Raw genomic sequence first — 23,574 nt, forward strand, 5'->3', positions numbered from 1 at the left:
AGTGGGGCACTAGCAGTACAGTCCATCACTAGTGGTCTTGGTTGATTTTGATATATGGGTATTCCAGGAAGAAGTTTTCAGACAGGTTTTCTCTACCCTCTCATACAAGACGATTTAGCTCATTCAATTTTCATACAATTCCTCTAAGTTCAAAGAAGGAAGCTACAGGAATGGTAGACTGCCACATTTAAGACTTCATCAGCAACATTTGTGGTACAGAATTAATTTTTTCCAATTTTCAAAATATCGATTATACATTTTTAAATGGAGGAATCTAATGGATGCTTATTTTACGGACCCAATCTGTTCCTATCATTTTTCTCGATTATTATAGACCAGTCAATGGCAGCATTTGACATATCTACCATTTTAGTTCAGGAAACAGGTATTAAAACTTTCTTTTTAAAACACCCACATCCTGATTACACCTCAGCATCAGCTGTTTAAAGCAGCATTCGTTTCAATAGAAACAGTAAAGAAACATACAAACTAAGAGTTGAGATATAGACATCTAGCCTTATCACATAGACCTGATATTGTGCCTTAACACAATCAAGTCTGTGCATTCTCCATTATGCAGACTGGTACCGATTCTCAATTATTTTAGGTTACTTTTGGTTGCGCTACTTTTCTTGATGATCACCTCTTGATTTTAATTTTAAACCTCCTACATTTGTGTAGTAGCATCAAGAAAAAAAAAAAGAAGCAATAACTTGTGATTTTAGAAAACACTTTTTAATTTGCATATGGAAGAAACAGACCATAAAAGAAACCATAATGCAAAGAATCAAATCAATTACTGTACCAATTGCAAAATAATTACCGAACTCAGAAGGATTGAATATGAAAACCCAGGCCTAAAAAATGCACAACAAAAAAACCAGAAAAGAAAAAACTTGTAATTAACTGGAGCAATGGCAAAAAAAAAAAAACACTTCACAATCTGTGAAATTCATCATGGCAAGGAAAAGCCTAATTGCGGTTTTCATATATTTTTAATTTACCCATTTGCAAACAAATAATTTTGTCTAAATGAACTAAATGTAACCCACAAGTGCACCCCATAAAAATCGCCTCTGTTGATTACAAGCTCACGGTGCTTATACAACCATGAAATTATATGATAAATTAATACTTCTTCTACAATTTGGGTCAATAGAATATTTTTTAATTATTATTTTAAAAGAAATGAACAGAAGATTTATAAAATATAGCTGTTTAGTTTTAGTCTAGCTCATTGTAGAAGAGTGGGGACCAGGCATGTGAATTCAGAGGCTTCAGATGTCTCAATGTGGAATGTGGCGGCCGCTCACAGCGTCTGCTCTTTTCAGATTCTTGTGAAAGTGAAACATACTAAAATGTGGATTTGCACAGATCTTAGTGTGTTGCACTATCACAAGAGGAATTCAGGCTTTGAAAATAGCCAGACACCTTCCACCGCATTTGGAGGCATCGGAAATCTCTGATTATACATGTCTAGCGGGGGACTTGTCCGCTTCTAAAATGAATAAATCAATTGGTGTTCTATATGTAGAGGTGTTTCAATACGGTGTTATCCTAAATGTACAGATCTAGCATTTTAGGTGCTAAAAACCCCTAATATGAATAATAAAAAAAAAACAAGACATTTGCGTCAAAATGCTATAGATAATTTTAACAGGAAAAATATGCAACACAATTCTAAAACTGGATGAATTTCAAAAGGTTCCTACTTTGTTTTTTTTTTGCACTCTAATAAAAACTGAATTTATAAGAACATTCTTGCATAATATAAAATGAAAAAGTTAGAAAAAAAAAAAACTCATACATGTTTTTCCTTCTGGTATTCTGGGAATAGACTGGAGATCAATTATAGGCGCGCAGCATAATAAACGTGTCTGTGGTCATAAACCTAACCTGAATTCTAAGGGTTTTATAGGTTATACTTAGCGACATTAGGTATCAAAAGCCAACAAAAGCATGCTGTAAATAGGTTTACAAGAACCTTTAAATACAACCCAACTGGCAGTACGATCTCATTAAAGGTGACGCTGATAGCTAGATTTAAGCTGTGCTGAACGCAAGTAATCACTGTAGGGAGCATAGTGTGACAAATCATTTTCTGGTGTCCGACGATAGTCCATCGGTAACTTGGGTGGTGAACGGCGATATGCGGCCTGAGATTCTGTTAAACGGCGATAATCGGATAATTCAGAATAACGGCGGTCGGAAGCAAGCCTGCTGTTGAGACAGAAGGAGAAATTTTAATGGGGATACAAGAGTCCAAGGAAATGCAGTGAAAGAATCAAATCTACAGCCTTAACATGAATTAACATGATAGTAAATGGTGATGGAGTGTGCTTTAATAAGTTCTATACATTCTGTCAGAGCTGAACTGCAGGCTATTCACATATCTACTGTACCAGAAGCTCTCTGAATCCATCATACTTTATCTTGATACATTAAATATACAACTACAATTCTTGAGGGATGCACAGGGGAAGATGGGGAAATTTTATTACCCAATTCCCCAGTTTTGCATAAACTTTTTTTTACCTCTGATAATCTCAGTTCTTTTCCCAGACTTACATTTTAGCCAATCAGTGGTGACCCATAAATAACTCGACGGTAGTGAGCACAATGTTATCTATATGGTACACATGAACTAGGGCTGTCTAACTTTAAATGGGTAGTCAACACCAGAATTATTTTTGTTTTAAAAGAAACATAATCCCTGTATTAACAATGCCCCAGTTTTGCATAACCAACAGAGTTATAATTATACGTTTTACCTCTAATTACCTTGTATCTAAGCCTCAGCAGACTGCCCCTTATTTCAGTTCTTTTGACAGACTTGCCTTTTAGCCAATCAGAGCTGTTTCCATGGTAAATTCACGTGCATGAGCTCAATGTTATCTATATGAAACATGTGAACTAATGCCCTCTAGTGGTGAAAAACTATTAGATTAGAGACAGCCTTCAAAATCTAAGAAATTAGCATATGAACCTCCTAGGTTTAGCTTTCAACTAAGAATACCAAGAGAACAAAGCAAAATTGGTGATAAAAGTAAATTGGAAAGTTGTTTAAAATTACATGCCCTATTTGAAACATGAGTTTTTTTTGGACTTGACTGTTCCTTTAAAAAAAAAAAAATGTCAAAAAAGGACTAAAATAAGGAGGTTGCCTTAAACAGTATAGAAAGCCTACTTAGGTTTAGCTTTATACAAAGAATTCAATAGAACAAAGCAAATTTCATGATAAAAGTAGATTAGAATTATTTTTTTAAATCGCATGCCCTATCTGAATCATGAAAGTTTAATTTTGACTACTGTCCCTTTAAACCAATACGCACTTTAATGTAAAAGTTGATAAGCCACAATAAAGATTAGTATAAGGTGCACTGTTTGTTTTTTGACCTGCCACAAATACAGCCAATACACAATTTAAAAAAATGTAATAAAACCTGAAAAGTTGGTACAGTAAAGAAAATATTAGCTTTGGGACTTACCCATATGGGATTCCCATGGAAAACTGTAAGGGTGTGTATATATTATATAAAAAACATGAGGGCACTTTCATGACTTATTTTATTTTTTGGAATGAGAGTGGGTGCATAAAGTAAAATAACAAAATTTATGCTTACCTGATAAATGTATTTCTCTTTCTGGACACAATGAGTCCACGGATCATCTAATTACTATTGGAAATATCACTCCTGCCCAACAGGAGGCGGCAAAGAGCACCACAGCAAAGCTGTTAAATATCACCTCCCTTCCCTCCAACCCCAGTCATTCGACAGAAGTAAAAGGAGAGAAAGGAAGCAACAAGGTGCAGAGGTGTCTGAGGTTTATAGTATGACAAAAGCGCGTAAAAAAAAAACAAAAACAAAAAAAACGGGGCGGGCCATGGACTTATCGTGTCAATAAACAAATCAGGTAAGCATAAATTTTGTTTCCTTTCTAATGACACAATGAGTCCACTGATCATCTAATTACGATTGGGAATCAATACCCAAGCTAGAGGACACAGATGATACGGGAGGGACAAGACAGGGAACCTAAATTGAAGGCACCACTGCTTGAAGAACCTCTCTCCCAAAAGAAGCCTCAGCCGAGGCAAAAGTATGAAATTTATAGAACTTAGAAAGTGTGACGAGAGGACCAAGTTGCAGCCTTGCAAATCTGTTCCACAGAAAGCTTCATTTTTGAATGCCCAGGAAGAGGAAACAGCCCTCGTAGAATGAGCCGTAACACTCTCAGGAGGCTGCTGTCCAGCAGTGCATATGCCAAGTAAATGATACTCTTCAGCAACAAAGAAAGAAGTAGCCGTAGCTTTCTGTCATTTACGTTTTCCAGAGAAAAACAAAACAGAGCAAAAGACTGAGAAGGGTTAGGACACAAGGAATGAACAACAATCTCCTGATTAATGTTCCGATCTAAAACCACTTTAGGGAGAAACCCTAACTTAGTAAGCAAAACAACCTTATCCAAATGAAAAATAAGGTAAGGAGACTCATACTGTAATGCCGAGTGCTCTGAAACTCTACGAGTAGATGAAATAGCAGCCAGAAACAAAACCATCCAAGATAACTTAATCTAAGGAATGCATAGGCTCAAACGGAGCCTGTTGAAGAACTTTAAGAACTAGATTAAGACTCCATGGAGGAGTAACCGGCATAAACACAGGTCTGATTCTGACCAAGGCCTGACAGAACGATTGAGCATCTGTGGTACCTCTGCCAGACGCTTATGTAACAAAATAGACCAGGCAGAAATCTGACCTTTCAAGGAACTTGCCAATAAACCCTTCTCCATACCTTCTGGGAGAAAAGATAAAATCCTAGGAATCCGAACTCTACTCCAAAAGTAGCCTTTGGATTTACACCAATACAGATATTTTCGCCAAATATTATTGTAAATTGTTCTGGTAACAGGCTTGTGAGCCTGAATCAGTCTCAATGAACGACTCCGAAAAAACTACGCTTAGATAAAATTAAGCGTTCAATCTCCAAGCAGTCAGTTTCAGAGAAACTGGATTTGGATGAAGGAAGGACCCTTGAAGTAGAAGGTCCTTTCTCAGAGGAAGTTTCCAAAAGGGGAAGAGATGACATCTCCACTAGGTCTACATACCAAATTCTGAGAGGACACGTCGGAGCAATAAGAATAACCGACGCCCATTCTTGCTTGATCCGAGCAATGACTCAAGGAAGGAGAGCGAACGGGGGAAATAGGTAAGACTGAAATTCCAAGAAACTGCCAGGAGCATCTATCAGAACCGCTTGAGGGACCCTGGACCTCGAATCGTACCTCGGGAGCTTGGCATTCTGACGAGATGCCATGAAAACTAGATCCTGCTGTCCCCATTTGAGAAACAAGTTTGAGAACCCATCCGGATGTAGTTCCCATTCCCCCGGGTGAAAGGTCTGTTCAGAAAATCTGCTTCCCAATTGTCCACTCCTGGAATGTGGATTGCAGATAAACAGTTGTGGGTCTGTGCCCACTCAATCTTGGACACCTACTTCATGGCCAAAGAACTCAGAGTTCCACTCTGTTGATTGATGTAAGTCACAGATTATGTGGCCCTACTGAAATCTGATAAACCGGGCAGAAGCGGAGGCCAGGCCAGAAGAGCATTGACGATTGCTCTTAGCTCTAGAATGTTTATGGGGAGAACAGACTCTTCCCGAGTCCATGTCCCCTGAGCCCTTAGAAGGTCCCAGACTGCTCCCCAACCTATCAGGCTGGCGTTTCTCACTATCATCCAGGTAGGTCTGCAAAAACAGGTTCCCTGTGAAAGATGATCCTGAGACAACCACCAAGGAACAGAATATCTTGTCATCTGATCCAGATGAATTCGCGGAGACAGATCCGCATAATACCCGTTCCACTGTGAGCATGCATAACTGCAGAAGTCTGAGATGGAAACGAGCAAAAGGAATAATGTCTATGGTGGCTACCATCAGGACGATTACCTCCATACATTGAGCCACTGATTGCTGAGGAGAGGATTGAAGAAGAGACAAGAATCCAAAATCTTGGATTTTCTGACTTCTGTCAGAATTTTTTTTTAATAAAAACAGAATCTATTATGGTTCCCCTTGTAGATGGAATTAAGGAACTCTTTTCCAGATTCACCTTCCAACCATGGGAGTGCAGGAAGGATAAGAGCATCTCTGTGTGGGAGTTTGCTGGATGAAAAGACTGGGTCTGAACCAGAATGTCGTCCAGATAAGGCGCCACTGCAATACCATGTAACCAGAGCACTGCCAACAGAGATCCCAGAACCTTTGAAAAAATTCTGGGAGCTGTAGCAAGACCGAAAGGAGAGCCACAAATTGGAAGTGTTTGTGGATAAAAACAAAACTCAGAAACTTGTGAGGATCCCTGTGGATGGGAACATGAAGGTACACATCCTTTAAATCTACTGTTATAAAATGACCCTCTTTAACTAAAGGAAGAATGGAACGAATAGTTTCCAGTTTGAAGGACAGTACTCTGAGAAATTTGTTTAGACTCTTGAGATCCAAGATTAGTCTGAAGGTTCCCTCTTTCTTGGGAACCACAAACAAATTGGAGTAAAATCCCAGACCCTGCTCCTGAACTGGAACTATCACCCCCATTTTGGATAGATCCTGAACACAACAAAAGAACGCCTCTTTATCTGGTCGACAGATAATCTTGAGAGAAGAAATCTGCCCCTGGGGGGGGAAGGTCTTGAATTCTAGTTTGTATCCCTGGGACATTATGTCCATCGTCCAAGGATCCTGAACATCCCAAACCCGAGCGAAAAAAGAAGTCTGCCCCCCACAAGATCCGCTTCTTGGATTGCTTTCCCTCATTCCAAGATTGGATGGGTCTCCAGGAAGGCTTGGACTGTTCCTGTCTTGTAGAGGAAGGTTTACCCTTGATGTTTCGAAAAGAACGAAAATTACTGGATGTCCCTTATGCATACTTATCTTATCTTGAGGGAGGAAATGTCCTTTTCCTCCTGTAATATCAGAAATATCAGCCAAAGCTGGGCCAAACAAGGTCTTACCCTTGTAAGGAATAGCCAAAAGCTTAGACACATCTGAAGACCAAGATTTCAACCATAACGCTCTGCGAGCCAGAATGGCAAAGATAGAAATCTTTGCTCCCAATTTTATAACCTGAAGGGAAGCATCAGAAATAAAAGAATTGGTCAATTTAAAAGCCTTGATCCTGTCCTCGATCTCTTCAAGGGGGGTATCTGTTTGAATGGAATCAGACAAAGCATCAAACCAGTATGCGGCTGCACTAGAAACTGTAGCAATACACACCGCAGGTTGCTATTGTAAACCCTGGTGAATATACTTTTTAGGGTTGACAACGACAGTAGTGTCAGAGTCATCCGGAGTAGCCAAAACCTAATGTCAGGCTAACAAATATCCGTTTTAACTAAAAAAACGGATTCAGATACCTCTCCTCTATATACAGGAAGTGAGAATAAGAAGTGCGCAACAGATAATTTTTACTGCCACACAAGCCCCGCCCATTTTTACTGCCACACCCTGGAGAAAAAACAGCACATACTAGTACTGCAAATAAAATAAAATCTTGATTGAAGAATCTTTCTAGACACCTAACTTTACCACTTCCTTACACTAACGTAGGCAAAGACAATGACTGGGACGGGATAGAAGGGAGGTGATATTTAACAGCTTTGCTGTGGTGCTCTTTGCCGCCTCCTGCTGGGCAGGAGTGATATTCCCAATAGTAAGATGATCCGTGGACTCACCGTGTCAAGAAATAAATTTATCAGGTAAGCATAAATTTTGTTTTCTATTGACAGTGAGTCCACGGATCATCAATTACTGTTGGGATTCAATACCCAAGCTAGGGGACACAGATGATACGGGAGGGCAAGACAAGTAACCTAAACAGAAGGCACCACTGCTTGCAGAACCTTTCTAACAAAAGAAACCTCAGCCGAGGCAAAATTATCAAATTAATACAATTTAGAAAAATGTTCTACAGAGGCTTCGTTCTTTAAGGCCTAAGAAGACGACACCTCCATAGTGGAGAGCTGTAATTCTCGCAGGAAGCTGCTGACCAGCAGTCTCATAAGCCCTGCGAATAACACTTCTCAACCAGAGAAAAAAAAAGAGTGGCAAAAGCTTTTTGGCCTTAACGATCATAAGACAACAAACAATGCAGAGTACTGATGAGGTCCTTTGTAGCCTGTAGATACAATTTAACGGCCCGCACAACATCTAAGTTGTGCAACAGACGTTCTTAATGAGAAGGATTAGGACAGAACAACAATTTCCTTATTAAAATTTCTGTCCGAAAAAAAATAAAAAAAATAAACTTAGGAAGAAAACCAAACTTGATACGAAGAACTGCCTTATCTTCGAAATAAGATAAGGAGAATCACACGCCAAACAGAGTTCGAAACCCTTCGAACAGAAGACATATCAGAAACAAAACTTTACAAGATAACTTAATATCTATGGAAACGCATAAGCTCAAACAAAGCCTGTTTAAAAAATACCAAAAAACAAGGTTAACGCTCCTGATTCATGAACTCAATGATCATTTCAGAAAACCCACACTTAATTATTCTATCTCCAAGCATACAGCTTCAGAGAAACAATATTTGGATGAAGGAAGGACCCCTGAAGCAGAAGATCTTTCCTCAACAGAAGTTTCCACTGAGGTAGAGACAATATCATGCTCTCTCCTACTGGATCCGAACAATGACTCGCGGAAGGAGGACAGAGGCAAGGATATGCCAACCTGAAGTTCCAAGGAACTGCCAGAGCATCTATTAGAAGGGCTTGAGGGTCTTGTGGCCTAAAACCGTACTTGGAAACTTGGTGCTCTGACAAGACGCCATCAGAACCAATTCTGGTAACCCATTTGGTTGTTAACCTTGAGAACACTTCTGGATGGAGTTCCCACTCCCGGGATGGGAAGTCTTACCACTCAGATATCTGCTTCCCAGTTGTCCACTCCAGAAATGTGGATGGTAGACCGTAACTGAGCACCCGTCCACAGAAAAAAAAAATCTGAAACACTTCCTTCATGACAAGGGAACTCAGAATTTCACAGAGGATATGTTGACTGACTAGAACCTGATAAACTGGGCTAAGGACAGTTGAGGCCAAACCATCAGAGCATTGTAAATTACTCTCAACTCCGAATAATGAATGGGAGAACAGACTTCTCCCAGGATTTTTGCTTTTCTGACCTCCGTCAGGAAGATTTTCATTAATAGGGAAACAAATAGACTACCCTTGTAGCTAGGACAAGGGAGCTCTTTTCCAGCTCAACTTTCATTCAGGGAACGAAGACAACAAAACCTCTGAATGAGATCTTGCTTGTAGAAAGATGGCGTCTAAACCAATAGGACGTCCAGGAGGAACGCCACTGCAATTCCCAGAACCGAATTGCGGCCTAGAAAACTGAAAAACTCTGAGAGCTGTGGCAAAGTCATTGTAGAACCACAAACTGAAAAAGTTTGGCCGGAAAGGCAAAACTCAGAAATCTGAGATCTCTTGAATGGGAACGAGAGTATGCATCCTTATGTCTAAGGTTGTTAAAACTTGACCCACTTGCACCAAGAAAGAATGGAGCGAATAGTCTCCATCTTGAAACGGAGTAACATTTCTGCTTACAAATGCAAGCCGTCACCAGAAGCACATTCTGGATGAGAAAGCAGGAGCTTTACCTGTGTTCAAAACCACAGCCTCATGCTTCAGACACAGTGTAGCTAACCACTACGTCACATTTCCCTTTGGGAAAGAAACTAAACCCTGTTCCTAAACTGGAACAATCACTCCCCGGGAGGGAGATCCTGAACACATTTCTAGAACGCCTCTCCTTATCTGGGCTACAGAAAATCTTAAGAGGTGGAACCTGCTCCTGGGAGGAAAGAATTGAATTTTAATTTGTAACCCTGGAATACTAGATCTACAGCGCCTTATGAATCTAGGGCATCTCGTATCCAGGCATGAGAAAAACTGAGATAGACTGCCCCCACAGGATCCGATCCTGGCTCAGGGGCAAACCCTACCTGCTGAATGAGAGTTAGCTGCGGGTTTCTTTAATTACTTCCCCCTGATCCAGACTGACTGGGTATCCAAGAGGACTTTAACCCTGCTTGGAAGACAAAGGTGAAGACTTCCAAAGGATAAAAGATAGGCCTTACAACCTGTCCTGGATCTCCACATGGAGTCGTCCAAATTGGAATCAGACAAGGAGTTGCACCAAAAAGATGCTGCACTTGTCCATAAGGACTTCATCTTTAAAAGAGCATCCATCCTTTATATGGACTGAAGATCTCTTAACCAGATAGCAATCTTAATAACCACATCAGATTATGTGTGTGATTGCTGAGCAGAAACTCTGTACTGAATAAGAACCTGTCTCTCCTGGTTCTTAGTTCAGTAACCTTTAAGCACTGTGTGCCATGATATTTAAAGAAAAGGAGACAACTTATGACAGACAGGAGAAGATAGGGAAAAAAGGCTCCTTGACTTCTCCCATACCCGAGAAAATTCTCCTAGCATGGAGGAGAACAAGAAAATTTTTCACTGACTAATCCTAGTGTATATATATATACATATATATATAAAATAACTAGATTCTTGAGGATTGTCGACAGGGAGTCAAAGTCTACCAAGTAGCCAACCCCTCCAAAATAATACCCAAATGTGTTCAGGCTTGAAGCGAGTTACTTCAGCACCAGATGAAGTAAATTAAACTGTCCGAATAAGAGATTTAACCCTCGGATGCTACCGACTATCGCCCTTATCAGACTATAAGGAGGGCAATATGTGTAGCAGCAAGCGGATCAGAAACCTTACTATCTGATACATGAATTTTCCTCTTGCGATTTCCCTTTAAGATAGGAAAAGCCTATAATGCCACAGATACCAGAAGACATCTGGGCAGACAATTCTGCAATCAAATAACTCCTTCAGGAGATTGGGAGGAACCGCAGGGCACTGCATGAGTGGTCGTAAAAAAGGCTTTGAACGTTTGAGGAAAAAGCTGTGGCAAAGCCTAAACAGCATCTTCCAGGGAGACATGAGGCTAATTTTTTTTAGAAATATTTAAAAACTCACTTTAAGATTAGAGACTTGCTAAAAAAATAAAATAAAAAAAAAAAATCTATCTATATATATCTATCTAATCCTATTCATTAGGATTATGATATTTCCTTAAGTGAAGGAAATCTAACCTAAACAAAAAAGTATCTGAATGTGGAACCTATGAAACATAGCATAAAAATTCTCCCCAATCCCACTCCAGGTATAAGCATTTCGACATTGGGATGTTACACAGGTTGGAAATAAAAACATGAATACTCCACAAGCCTTGTTAAAATAACAGCAAGACTCCTTAAACATAAGTTTAATAAGCCCAACAGAGGATCTCTTATACAAGCCTGCCGATTCTAAAACTACAGTGGTAGAACCCGATTTGAGAAAACTATGAGTTATGATTTACTAGACTGTCTCACAGTTCTATCATCTTCCTTGACACGTCATTCCTCAGAGCCGTTCAGAACAGTAACGCCGCTCAGTTCTCTGTTGGAGAATGAGGCGGGTTAACGCAACTGAATTTACAGTCCAAGATTACGCTTCTCCGTACTTGAAAAGAAGGAGGCGGGGAAACGAAGACGGCATGGAGATGAAGCACGCAAACATCACGCTTCATCCTGCTGCACATAAACACTGAACTACAGCTCTTAATTTGTACAGGATACTTGCAGCAATAAACGGTAGAGCATCGCTCTGCTTCCTAAGAAAATCCCAAACTCAGTTTAAATTGTGCCTCTCGTATCAAAGAGAATCACAAGTGCTCAGTCCCTTTTAAGACGCCATCACAGCTATGCAGCCTCTAAGAATTGGCGCCATACACGCTCTCTCCCCTGACCTAGTCACTTCAGACCAGTCATTAAAAAAAGAAAATGTATGCTTGAATGATAAATTTGTTTCATTTAGACACGATGAGTCCACGGATCATCTTTATTACTAATGGGATATTCACCTCCTGGTCAGGAGGAGGCAAAGAGCACCACAGCTGTTAAATAGCTCCTCCCTTCCCTCCCACCCCAGTCATTCGACCAAAGTTAGGAAGAGAAAGGAAAAGCCAAGGGGCAGGTGTCTGAAGTTTATAATAATTAACAACCTATCTAAAAGAACAGGGAGGGCCGTTGACTCATCGTCAACAAATTAGGCAAGCATACATTTTCTTTTCTTTTTAAAGATACGATGAGTCCACGGAACATCTTCATTATTTATGAGATACAACACCCAAGCTAGAGGACACCGATGATAGGGGAGGGACAATACAGGGAACCTAAACGGAAGGCACCACTGCTTGAAGACCCCGTCTCCCAAAAGCGGCCTCAGCTGAGGCAAAAGTGTCAAATTTATAGAATTTCGAAAAAGTGTTGAGAGGACCAAGTTGCAGCCTTGCAAATCTGTTTCACGGAAGCTTCATTTTTGAATGCCCATGAGGAAGCAACAGCCCTAGTGGAATGAGCCGTAACCCTTTCAGGAGGCTGCTGTCCAGCAGTCTCATATGCAAAAACGGATGATACTCTTTAGCCAAAAAGAAAGTAGCCGTAGCTTTCTGACCCTTACGTTTTCCAGAGAAAATTACAAACAGAAGAAGACTGAAGGAAGTCCTTAGTCGCCTGTAAGTAAAATTTTAAAGCATGGACAACATCCAAATTGTGCAGAAGACGTTGCTTCTGAGAAGGATTAGGATACAAGGAAGGAACAACAATCTCCTGATTAGTGTTCCTGTCTGAAACAACCTTAGGAAGAAAACCTAAGAAGAAGCGCAAAAGGAGGGAATAGGAATGCAAGTTTGAAGGACCAAGGAACCGCCAGAGCATCTATCAGTTTTGCCTGGGGATCCCTGGACCTCGACCCGTATCTTGGCATTCTGACGAGATGCCATGAAATCTAACTCCAGCCGACCCCATTTGAGAATCAGGTTGGAGAACACTTCCGGATGCTGTTCCCACTCTCCCGGATGAAAAGTCTGCCTGCTCAGAAAGTCAGCCTCCCAGTTGTCCACCCCTGGGATGTGGATGGCTGACAGATGGCAAGAATGGGCTTCCGCCCACCGGATTATCTTGGCTACCTCGGTCATCGCTAAGGAACTCCTCGCTCCTCCCTGATAATTGATGTAAGCCACTGATGTTATGTTGTCCGACTGGAATCTGATAAACTGAGCCGAAGCCAACTGAGGCCAGGCCAGAAAGGCATTGAAGATTGCTCTTAGTTCCAGGATGTTTATAGGAAGAACAGACTCCGCCTGAGTCCAAACTCCCTGAGCCTTTAGGGGACCCCAGACAGCTCCCCATCCGAGAAGGCTGGCGTCTTGTCACAATCACCCAGTACAGTCTGCAAAAGCAGGTCCCCTGGGATAGATGATCCAGAGACCACCATAGAAGAGAGTCCTAAATCTGCATAATCTCCATTCCACTGCCGGAGCATGTTAAACTGCAGAGGCCTGAGGTGGAACCGAGCAAACTGGATGATGTCCATTGCCCCCACCATCAGTCCGATTACTTCCATGCACTGAGCCACTGACGGTCGAGAAGTGGATTGAAGGACTCTACAGGTATCTAGAATCTTTGATTTCCTGACCTGTCAGAAAAATCCTCATAGATATAGAATCAATTAGAAATCACAAGAAAGTCACCCTTGTTTTCGGGACTAGGGAACTCCCAGATTTACCTTCCACCCGTGAGTTCTCAGGAAGGATAGTACCAAGTCGGTATGAGATCTTGCTTGTTGACAAGATGGCGCCTGGATTAGAATATCATCTAGATAAGGAGCCACCGCAATGCCCCGCAGTCTTAGGACTGCCAGCAGAGACCCCAGAACCATTGCGAAAATTCTGGGTGCCGTGGCCAGGCCAAAAGGAAGAGCCACAAACTGAAAATGTTTGTCTAGAAAAGCAAACCTCGGGAACCTGTGATGTTCTCTGTGGATAGAAACATGCAGATAAGCATCCTTTAAATCCACTGTCATAAACTGACCGTCCTGGATCAATGGAAGAATGGTACCAATAGTTTCCATCTTGAATGATGGAACTCTGAGGAATTTGTTTAAACTCTTGAGATCTAAGATAGGTCTGAAGGTTCCCTCCTTTTTGGGAACCCCAGATTTAAATAAAAACCTTGCCCCTGTTCCTGTACTGGAACGGGAACAATCACTCCTAGAGAGGAGAGGTCTCTTACACAATGTAAGAACGCCTCTTTTTTATCTGGTCTGCAAATAATCTTGAAAGAAGAAACCTTACTCTGGGAGGAAAATTTTTGAACTCCAGTTTGTATCCCTCTGACACTTTCTACTGCCAATGGATCCTGAATGTCCCGAACACAAGCCTGAACGAAGGAAAGTCTGCCCCCACCAGATCCGGTCCCGGAACAGGGGAATGCCCTTCATGCTGTCTTGGATTGTTTACCCTTGTTCCAAGACTGGTTGGGTCTCCAAGTAGGTTTAGATTATTCCGGTTTGGAGGAGGAAGAGAAAGAATTTCCCTTGAAATGCTCGTTTCTCTTATCCTGAGGATGGAGATGACCCTTACCTCCTGTGAGGGTAAGGGTAATCTCCTTGTAAGGAATCGCTAGAAGTTTAGACGACGCGTCCGCAGACCTAAGGTTTTAACCATAAGGCTCTGCGGCCTAGGATAGAGAACCCAGAACTCTTAGCTGATAATTTAGTAATTTGCAGAGAAGTGTCCGTAATAAAGGCATTAGCTAATTTCAGAGCTTTAATCCTATCTTGGATCTCCTCTAAGGAAGTGACAGTAGCAATGCACGCAGCCGGTTGTAATAGCAGACCCTGGTGAACAAATCTTTTTAAGTAGACCCTCCAACTTCTTGTCCATGGGATCTTTAAAAGCACAACTATCAATGGGAATAGTAGTTCGCTTGGCTAAGGTGGAGATAGCCACTTCCACCTTAGGAACCGTTTGCCAAGCTTCCTTGACAGCGTCCGCTATAGGAAACATCTTTTTGAAAATAGGAGATGGAGAGAAAGGAATACCTGGTCTCTCCCATTCCTTAGAAACAACCTCCGAAGCTTGATTAGGAACTGGAAAAAATCTGTCCAATTTACTCGACTTCGCAGGAGAGACCACTACTGTGGAATCACAGTCTAAGGTAACCAAAATCTCCCTGAGTAACAGACGGAGGTGTTCTAGTTTAAATCTGAAAGAGACAACCTCTGAATCAGTCAAAGGCAATGAACTGAGTCCGAAATTTCGCCTTCTGATAGAACCTCTATACCCTCCTCAGTTCCCTGGGAGGGTACTTCTAAGATTGCCACCATGGCATCAGAAACCTCACTGATAACATGGTTGTCTTTCCTCTTACGCTTGCCTTGTAGCATAGGAAAAGCAGACAACGCATCAGAAATTGTGGAAGACATAAGAGCAGCTATGTCTTTTAAAGTAACTCCAGCAGGTGCTAGAGCAGTTAAAGTTTGGGACACTTGGGGAGAAAGCTGCGGCATACTCTGAATCTTGTCATTAGACTCCTGAGAAAAATCTTGATCATGAAAAATCTTCTTTATAACTTAAAGCCCTCAATACATGGGGGGAAAAAAAGGAATTGGTGGTTCCACATTGGCATCCAAACACATGGAGCAAGTAACATTTTGCACGGCTTCTATGTCCATACTGAAACACAGAAAAATAATGTAATAAAAATTTTTTAAAAAAACAGAATTTATGTTTACCTGATAAATTTCTTTCTCCAACGGTGTGTCCGGTCCACGGCGTCATCCTTACTTGTGGGATATTCTCCTCCCCAACAGGAAATGGCAAAGAGCCCAGCAAAGCTGGTCACATGATCCCTCCTAGGCTCCGCCTACCCCAGTCATTCGACCGACGTTAAGGAGGAATAATAGCATAGGAGAAACCATATGGTACCGTGGTGACTGTAGTTAAAGAAAATAAATTATCAGACCTGATTAAAAAACCAGGGCGGGCCGTGGACCGGACACACCGTTGGAGAAAGAAATTTATCAGGTAAACATAAATTCTGTTTTCTCCAACATAGGTGTGTCCGGTCCACGGCGTCATCCTTACTTGTGGGAACCAATACCAAAGCTTTAGGACACGGATGAAGGGAGGGAGCAAATCAGGTCACCTAAATGGAAGGCACCACGGCTTGCAAAACCTTTCTCCCAAAAATAGCCTCAGAAGAAGCAAAAGTATCAAACTTGTAAAATTTGGTAAAAGTGTGCAGTGAAGACCAAGTCGCTGCCCTACATATCTGATCAACAGAAGCCTCGTTCTTGAAGGCCCATGTGGAAGCCACAGCCCTAGTGGAATGAGCCGTGATTCTTTCGGGAGGCTGCCGTCCGGCAGTCTCGTAAGCCAATCTGATGATGCTTTTAATCCAAAAAGAGAGAGAGGTAGAAGTTGCTTTTTGACCTCTCCTTTTACCTGAATAAACAACAAACAGGGAAGATGTTTGTCTAAAATCCTTTGTAGCATCTAAATAGAATTTTAGAGCGCGAACAACATCCAAATTGTGCAACAAGCGTTCCTTCTTTGAAACTGGTTTCGGACACAGAGAAGGTACGATAATCTCCTGGTTAATGTTTTTGTTAGAAACAACTTTTGGAAGAAAACCAGGTTTAGTACGTAAAACCACCTTATCTGCATGGAACACCAGATAAGGAGGAGAACACTGCAGAGCAGATAATTCTGAAACTCTTCTAGCAGAAGAAATTGCAACTAAAAACAAAACTTTCCAAGATAATAACTTAATATCAACGGAATGTAAGGGTTCAAACGGAACCCCCTGAAGAACTGAAAGAACTAAATTGAGACTCCAAGGAGGAGTCAAAGGTTTGTAAACAGGCTTGATTCTAACCAGAGCCTGAACAAAGGCTTGAACATCTGGCACAGCTGCCAGTTTTTTGTGAAGTAACACCGACACGGCAGAAATCTGTCCCTTCAGGGAACTTGCCGATAATCCTTTTTCCAATCCTTCTTGAAGGAAGGATAGAATCCTAGGAATCTTAACCTTGTCCCAAGGGAATCCTTTAGATTCACACCAACAGATATATTTTTTCCAAATTTTATGGTAAATCTTTCTAGTCACAGGCTTTCTGGCCTGAACAAGAGTATCGATAACAGAATCTGAGAAACCTCGCTTCGATAAAATCAAGCGTTCAATCTCCAAGCAGTCAGCTGGAGTGAAACCAGATTCGGATGTTCGAACGGACCCTGAACAAGAAGGTCTCGTCTCAAAGGTAGCTTCCAAGGTGGAGCCGATGACATATTCACCAGATCTGCATACCAAGTCCTGCGTGGCCACGCAGGAGCTATCAAGATCACCGACGCCCTCTCCTGATTGATCCTGGCTACCAGCCTGGGGATGAGAGGGAACGGCGGGAACACATAAGCTAGTTTGAAGGTCCAAGGTGCTACTAGTGCATCCACTAGAGCCGCCTTGGGATCCCTGGATCTGGACCCGTAGCAAGGAACTTTGAAGTTCTGACGAGAGGCCATCAGATCCATGTCTGGAATTCCCCAAAGTTGAGTGACTTGGGCAAAGATTTCCGGATGGAGTTCCCACTCCCCCGGATGCAATGTCTGACGACTCAGAAAATCCGCTTCCCAATTTTCCACTCCCGGGATGTGGATAGCAGACAGGTGGCAGGAGTGAGACTCCGCCCATAGAATGATCTTGGTCACTTCTTCCATCGCTAGGGAACTCCTTGTTCCCCCCTGATGGTTGATGTACGCAACAGTCGTCATGTTGTCTGATTGAACTTGGTCCTCGCTAGCTGAGGCCAAGCCTTGAGAGCATTGAATATCGCTCTCAGTTCCAGAATATTTATCGGTAGAAGAGATTCTTCCCGAGACCAAAGACCCTGAGCTTTCAGGGATCCCCAGACCGCGCCCCAGCCCATCAGACTGGCGTCGGTCGTGACAATGACCCACTCTGGTCTGTGGAATGTCATCCCTCGTGACAGGTTGTCCAGGGACAGCCACCAACGGAGTGAGTCTCTGGTCCTCTGATTTACTTGTATCTTTGGAGACAAGTCTGTATAGTCCCCATTCCACTGACTGAGCATGCACAGTTGTAACGGTCTTAGATGAATGCGCGCAAAAGGAACTATGTCCATTGCCGCTACCATCAACCCGATCACTTCCATGCACTGAGCTACGGAAGGAAGAGGAACGGAATGAAGTATTCGACAAGAGTCCAGGAGCTTTGTCTTTCTGGCCTCTGTTAGAAAAATCCTCATTTCTGAGGAGTCTATAATTGTTCCCAAGAAGGGAACCCTTGTTGACGGGGATAGAGAACTCTTTTCCACGTTCACTTTCCAGCCGTGCGATCTGAGAAAGGCCAGGACGATGTCCGTGTGAGCCTTTGCTCGAGGGAGGGACGACGCTTGAATCAGAATGTCGTCCAGGTAAGGTACTACTGCAATGCCCCTTGGTCTTAGCACAGCTAGAAGGGACCCTAGTACCTTTGTGAAAATCCTTGGAGCAGTGGCTAATCCGAAAGGAAGCGCCACGAACTGGTAATGTTTGTCCAGGAATGCAAACCTTAGGAACCGATGATGTTCCTTGTGGATAGGAATATGTAGATACGCATCCTTTAAATCCACCGTGGTCATGAATTGACCTTCCTGGATGGAAGGAAGGATAGTTCGAATGGTTTCCATCTTGAAAGATGGGACCTTGAGAAATTTGTTTAAGATCTTGAGATCTAGGATTGGTCTGAATGTTCCCTCTTTTTTGGGAACTATGAACAGATTGGAGTAGAACCCCATCCCTTGTTCTCTCAATGGAACAGGATGAATCACTCCCATTTTTAACAGGTCTTCTACGCAAAGTAAGAACGCCTGTCTTTTTATGTGGTCTGAAGACAACTGAGACCTGTGGAACCTTCCCCTTGGGGGAAGTCCCTTGAATTCCAGAAGATAACCCTGGGAGACTATTTCTAGCGCCCAAGGATCCAGAACATCTCTTGCCCAAGCCTGAGCGAAGAGAGAGAGTCTGCCCCCCACCAGATCCGGTCCCGGATCGGGGGCCGATATTTCATGCTGTCTTGGTAGCAGTGGCAGGTTTCTTTGCCTGCTTTCCCTTGTTCCAGCCTTGCATTGGTCTCCAAGCTGGCTTGGCCTGAGAAGTATTACCTTCTTGCTTAGAGGACGTAGCACCTTGGGCTGGTCCGTTTTTACGAAAGGGACGAAAATTAGGTCTATTTTTTGCCTTGAAAGGCCTATCCTGAGGAAGGGCATGGCCCTTACCCCCAGTGATATCAGAGATAATCTCTTTCAAGTCAGGACCAAACAGCGTTTTCCCCTTGAAAGGAATGTTTAGTAGCTTGTTCTTGGAAGACGCATCAGCCGACCAAGATTTCAACCAAAGCGCTCTACGCGCCACAATAGCAAACCCAGAATTCTTAGCCGCTAACTTAGCCAATTGCAAAGAGGCGTCTAGAGTGAAAGAATTAGCCAATTTGAGAGCATTGACTCTGTCCATAATCTCCTCATAAGGAGGCGAGTCACTATCGAGCACCTTAATCAGTTCATCAAACCAGAAATATGCGGCTGTAGTGACAGGGACAATGCATGAAATGGGTTGTAGAAGGTAACCCTGCTGAACAAACATCTTTTTAAGCAAACCTTCTAATTTTTTATCCATAGGATCTTTGAAAGCACAACTATCCTCTATGGGAATAGTGGTGCGTTTGTTTAAAGTAGAAACCGCTCCCTCGACCTTGGGGACTGACTGCCATAAGTCCTTTCTGGGGTCGACCATAGGAAACAATTTTTTAAATATGGGGGGAGGGACGAAAGGAATACCGGGCCTTTCCCATTCTTTATTAACAATGTCCGCCACCCGCTTGGGTATAGGAAAAGCTTCTGGGAGCCCCGGCACCTCTAGGAACTTGTCCATTTTACATAGTTTCTCTGGGATGACCAAATTTTCACAATCATCCAGAGTGGATAATACCTCCTTAAGCAAAATGCGGAGATGTTCCAATTTAAATTTAAAAGTAATCACATCAGATTCAGCCTGCTGAGAAATATTCCCTAAATCAGTAATTTCTCCCTCAGACAAAACCTCCCTGGCCCCCTCAGATTGGGTTAGGGGCCCTTCAGAGATATTAATATCAGCGTCGTCATGCTCTTCAGTAACTAAAACAGAGCATCCACGCTTACGCTGAACAGGGTTCATTTTGGCTAAAATGTTTTTGACAGAATTATCCATTACAGCCGTTAATTGTTGCATAGTAAGGAGTATTGGCGCGCTAGATGTACTAGGGGCCTCCTGAGTGGGCAAGACTCGTGTAGACGAAGGAGGGAATGATGCAGTACCATGCTTACTCCCCTCACTTGAGGAATCATCTTGGGCATCATTGTCATTATCACATAAATCACATTTATTTAAATGAATAGGAATTCTGGCTTCCCCACATTCAGAACACAGTCTATCTGGTAGTTCAGACATGTTAAACAGGCATAAACTTGATAAGAAAGTACAAAAAACGTTTTGAAATAAAACCGTTACTGTCACTTTAAATTTTAAACTGAACACACTTTATTACTGCAATTGCGAAAAAACATGAAGGAATTGTTCAAAATTCACCAAACTTTCACCACAGTGTCTTAAAGCCTTGAAAATATTGCACACCAAATTTGGAAGCTTTAACCCTTAAAATAACGGAACCGGAGCCGTTTTAAGCTTTAACCCCTTTACAGTCCCTGGTATCTGCTTTGCTGAGACCCAACCAAACCCAAGGGGAATACGATACCAAATGATGCCTTCAGAAGTCTTTTATAAGTATCAGAGCTCCTCTCACATGCGACTGCATGCCATGCCTCTCAAAAACAAGTGCGCAACACCGGCGCGAAAATGAGACTCTGCCTATTATTATATCAAAATACCCAGAATAAATGATTCCTCAAGGCTAAATAAGTGTTAATATCAATCGATTTAGCCCAAAAAATGTCTACAGTCTAAATAAGCCCTTGTGAAGCCCTTATTTACCATCGTAATAAACATGGCTTACCGGATCCCATAGGGAAAATGACAGCTTCCAGCATTACATCGTCTTGTTAGAATGTGTCATACCTCAAGCAGCAAAGACTGCAAACTGTTCCCCCAACTGAAGTTAATGCTCTCAACAGTCCTGTGTGGAACAGCCATGGATTTTAGTTACGGTTGCTAAAATCATTTTCCTCATACAAACAGAATTCTTCATCTCTTTTCTGTTTCTGAGTAAATAGTACGTACCAGCACTATTTGAAAATAACAAACTCTTGATTGAATAATGAAAAACTACAGTTAAACACTAAAAAACTCTAAGCCATCTCCGTGGAGATGTTGCCTGTACAACGGCAAAGAGAATGACTGGGGTAGGCGGAGCCTAGGAGGGATCATGTGACCAGCTTTGCTGGGCTCTTTGCCATTTCCTGTTGGGGAGGAGAATATCCCACAAGTAAGGATGACGCCGTGGACCGGACACACCTATGTTGGAGAAAAAACCTTTATTACAATAAACTGCTACTGGCCCTTTAAATTTTAAAAAGCAAACTTTTTTACTGTAGAGAGAAACTGTGCTCCAAGAGAACACAAAATTTATACAGATAACTATTTTTAATGTAAAAAAAAAAAAAAAAAAAAAATGATACTGTGACTTTAAACGGAAACTATTTTCCTTGAGAGAAAAAATGTATCCTCAATTAGGCAACCTAAACAATTCAGACACCTCTACGCCTCAGCAGCTCTGCTGAGGCACCTACCTGCCAACTGAATCTCCAGCTAAGTTCCAGCGCTGCAGAAGAGGATGGCTCAACACTGCTACAAACCGTTTGCTTCTACTGTCATGCGGTTCTAATGCGACTGATGCAACAACTGTTCCGATGCAAGTGAGTAAAATGGTGCCCCACGGCAAATCCGGAACAGCTCTGTGTACCAGACAAGCCACAAACTGCGCAGCGTAATTAATAAGCGTGCAAAAGTTAGCCCTGCTCACCTTGGGCGTTAGTAATACACTCGAACCGACAAGCTTTCATTTTAGAAAAAAAATAAACCGATAGGTAAAAATTTGCTTAAATCCCCAGTGCCTGTACATAAGCTGTCAGTAAAAACAGAACCCTCCATACACAGAGTATGTGTCCCATGATAAAGAGCCCCATATTGAGCCTCATATGTAATAGAATAAACAAAGTGCTTACTTTCCTCTGAGTCCTCCTGTTACTCTCAGAATAAAAAGTCAGCACTTAACTTAAATCTGCCCGATAGCAGGACAGTCCAGCAGGTTTAAGAGGTCCTCTCGCTCCTATAGCCCTGTGGAAAATGATAAAGCCTGAGTTAAGTTTGCTTAGGCCATCAGGATAAGGGCAGCATTAATGTATGGGAGGCACAGTGAGAATTATGTCCCACCAGTTTCCATTGCTCTAAAGCCACCAAAAGCTCTACTCTAGAGACTGATATGGACTACAGCTACACCCTAGAACAAAGCTGCACAATCTTGCACTACTTTAAAAATAATAAACTATTGATTGAAGAATCTAATCTAACACCTCACTTTACTTCTTTCTATCACTAACGTAGGCAAAGAATGACTGGAGTGGGAGGGAAGGGAGGAGCTATTTAACAGCTCTGTTGTAGTGCTCTTTGCCTCCTCCTGCTGACCAGGTGGTGAATATCCCATAAGTAATGAAGATGATCCGTGGACTTGTCTTTAAAAAGAAAGGAGGCTGCCAAAATTTTAAAGAACTAAAAATAGATCTGAGCCCCAAGGAGGTTAATCCCTTCCTCTGCTATGAAGGGGATTAACCCCTATGTCTCCAAGTCCCATGACTAATGTGCCTGCACACTGCTATAAGCATCCATAAGGATTTGTCCCATGAAAATTTTTCAAGATTCAGATAGAATATGTAATTTTAAATAACACTCCAATTTACTTCTGTTATCAAATTTTCTTCGTTTTCTTGTTAACCTTTGTTAAAAGGGACAGTCAACACCAGAATGCTTGTTGTTTTAAAAGATAATCCTTTTATTACCCATTCCCCAGTTTTGCACAGCCACGACTGTTATATTAATATAATTTTAACTCTGATTACCTTGTATCTAGGAACCTTCTTCCAGCCCCCTGATCACATGACATTTTATTTATTATCTATTGACTTTCATTTTAGCCAATTAGTGCAGTGTCTGCCACAATTCACAGGCGTGCTCACAATGTTAGCTATATGGCTTACAGGAACTAGCTCTCCCCTGTTGTGAAAAGCAAATACAAAAGCATGTGATTAGAGGCGGCCTTCAAGGGCTTAGAAATCATATGAGCCTTCCTAGGTTTAGCTTTCAACTAAGAATACCAAGAGAAAAGCAAAATTGGTGATAAAAGTAAATTGGAAAGTTGTTTAAAATTACATGACTTATTTGAAACATGAAAGGTTTTTGTGGACTTGACTGTCCCTTTAAGAAATAGTAAAGTAAGCTGAGTGTTCACGTATCTGCAGCTCTATATGGAAGCAGTTTTGTAAAAATGTAACACATTAGCAGGAGCACTAGATGGCAGCAATATTTCCTGTCATGTAGTGCTTCAGACATGTG

General features: G+C 41.9%; 1 protein-coding gene across 1 annotated transcript in view; it reads right to left on the reverse strand.

Annotated features, from left to right (window-relative positions):
- Window positions 1-713: 713 nt before the first annotated feature.
- RBM14 (RNA binding motif protein 14) overlaps window positions 714-23,574 on the reverse strand; it is a 60,188-nt gene continuing 37,327 nt past the window's right edge. The window contains exon 4 of the mRNA XM_053719973.1: window positions 714-2,220. Coding sequence (XP_053575948.1) covers window positions 2,019-2,220 — 202 coding nt within the window. The 3' untranslated portion in view covers window positions 714-2,018. The remainder of the gene's footprint in view (window positions 2,221-23,574) is intronic.

The sequence above is a fragment of the Bombina bombina genome, chromosome 7 (assembly GCF_027579735.1).
Source record: "Bombina bombina isolate aBomBom1 chromosome 7, aBomBom1.pri, whole genome shotgun sequence".
Taxonomy (NCBI): domain Eukaryota; kingdom Metazoa; phylum Chordata; class Amphibia; order Anura; family Bombinatoridae; genus Bombina; species Bombina bombina.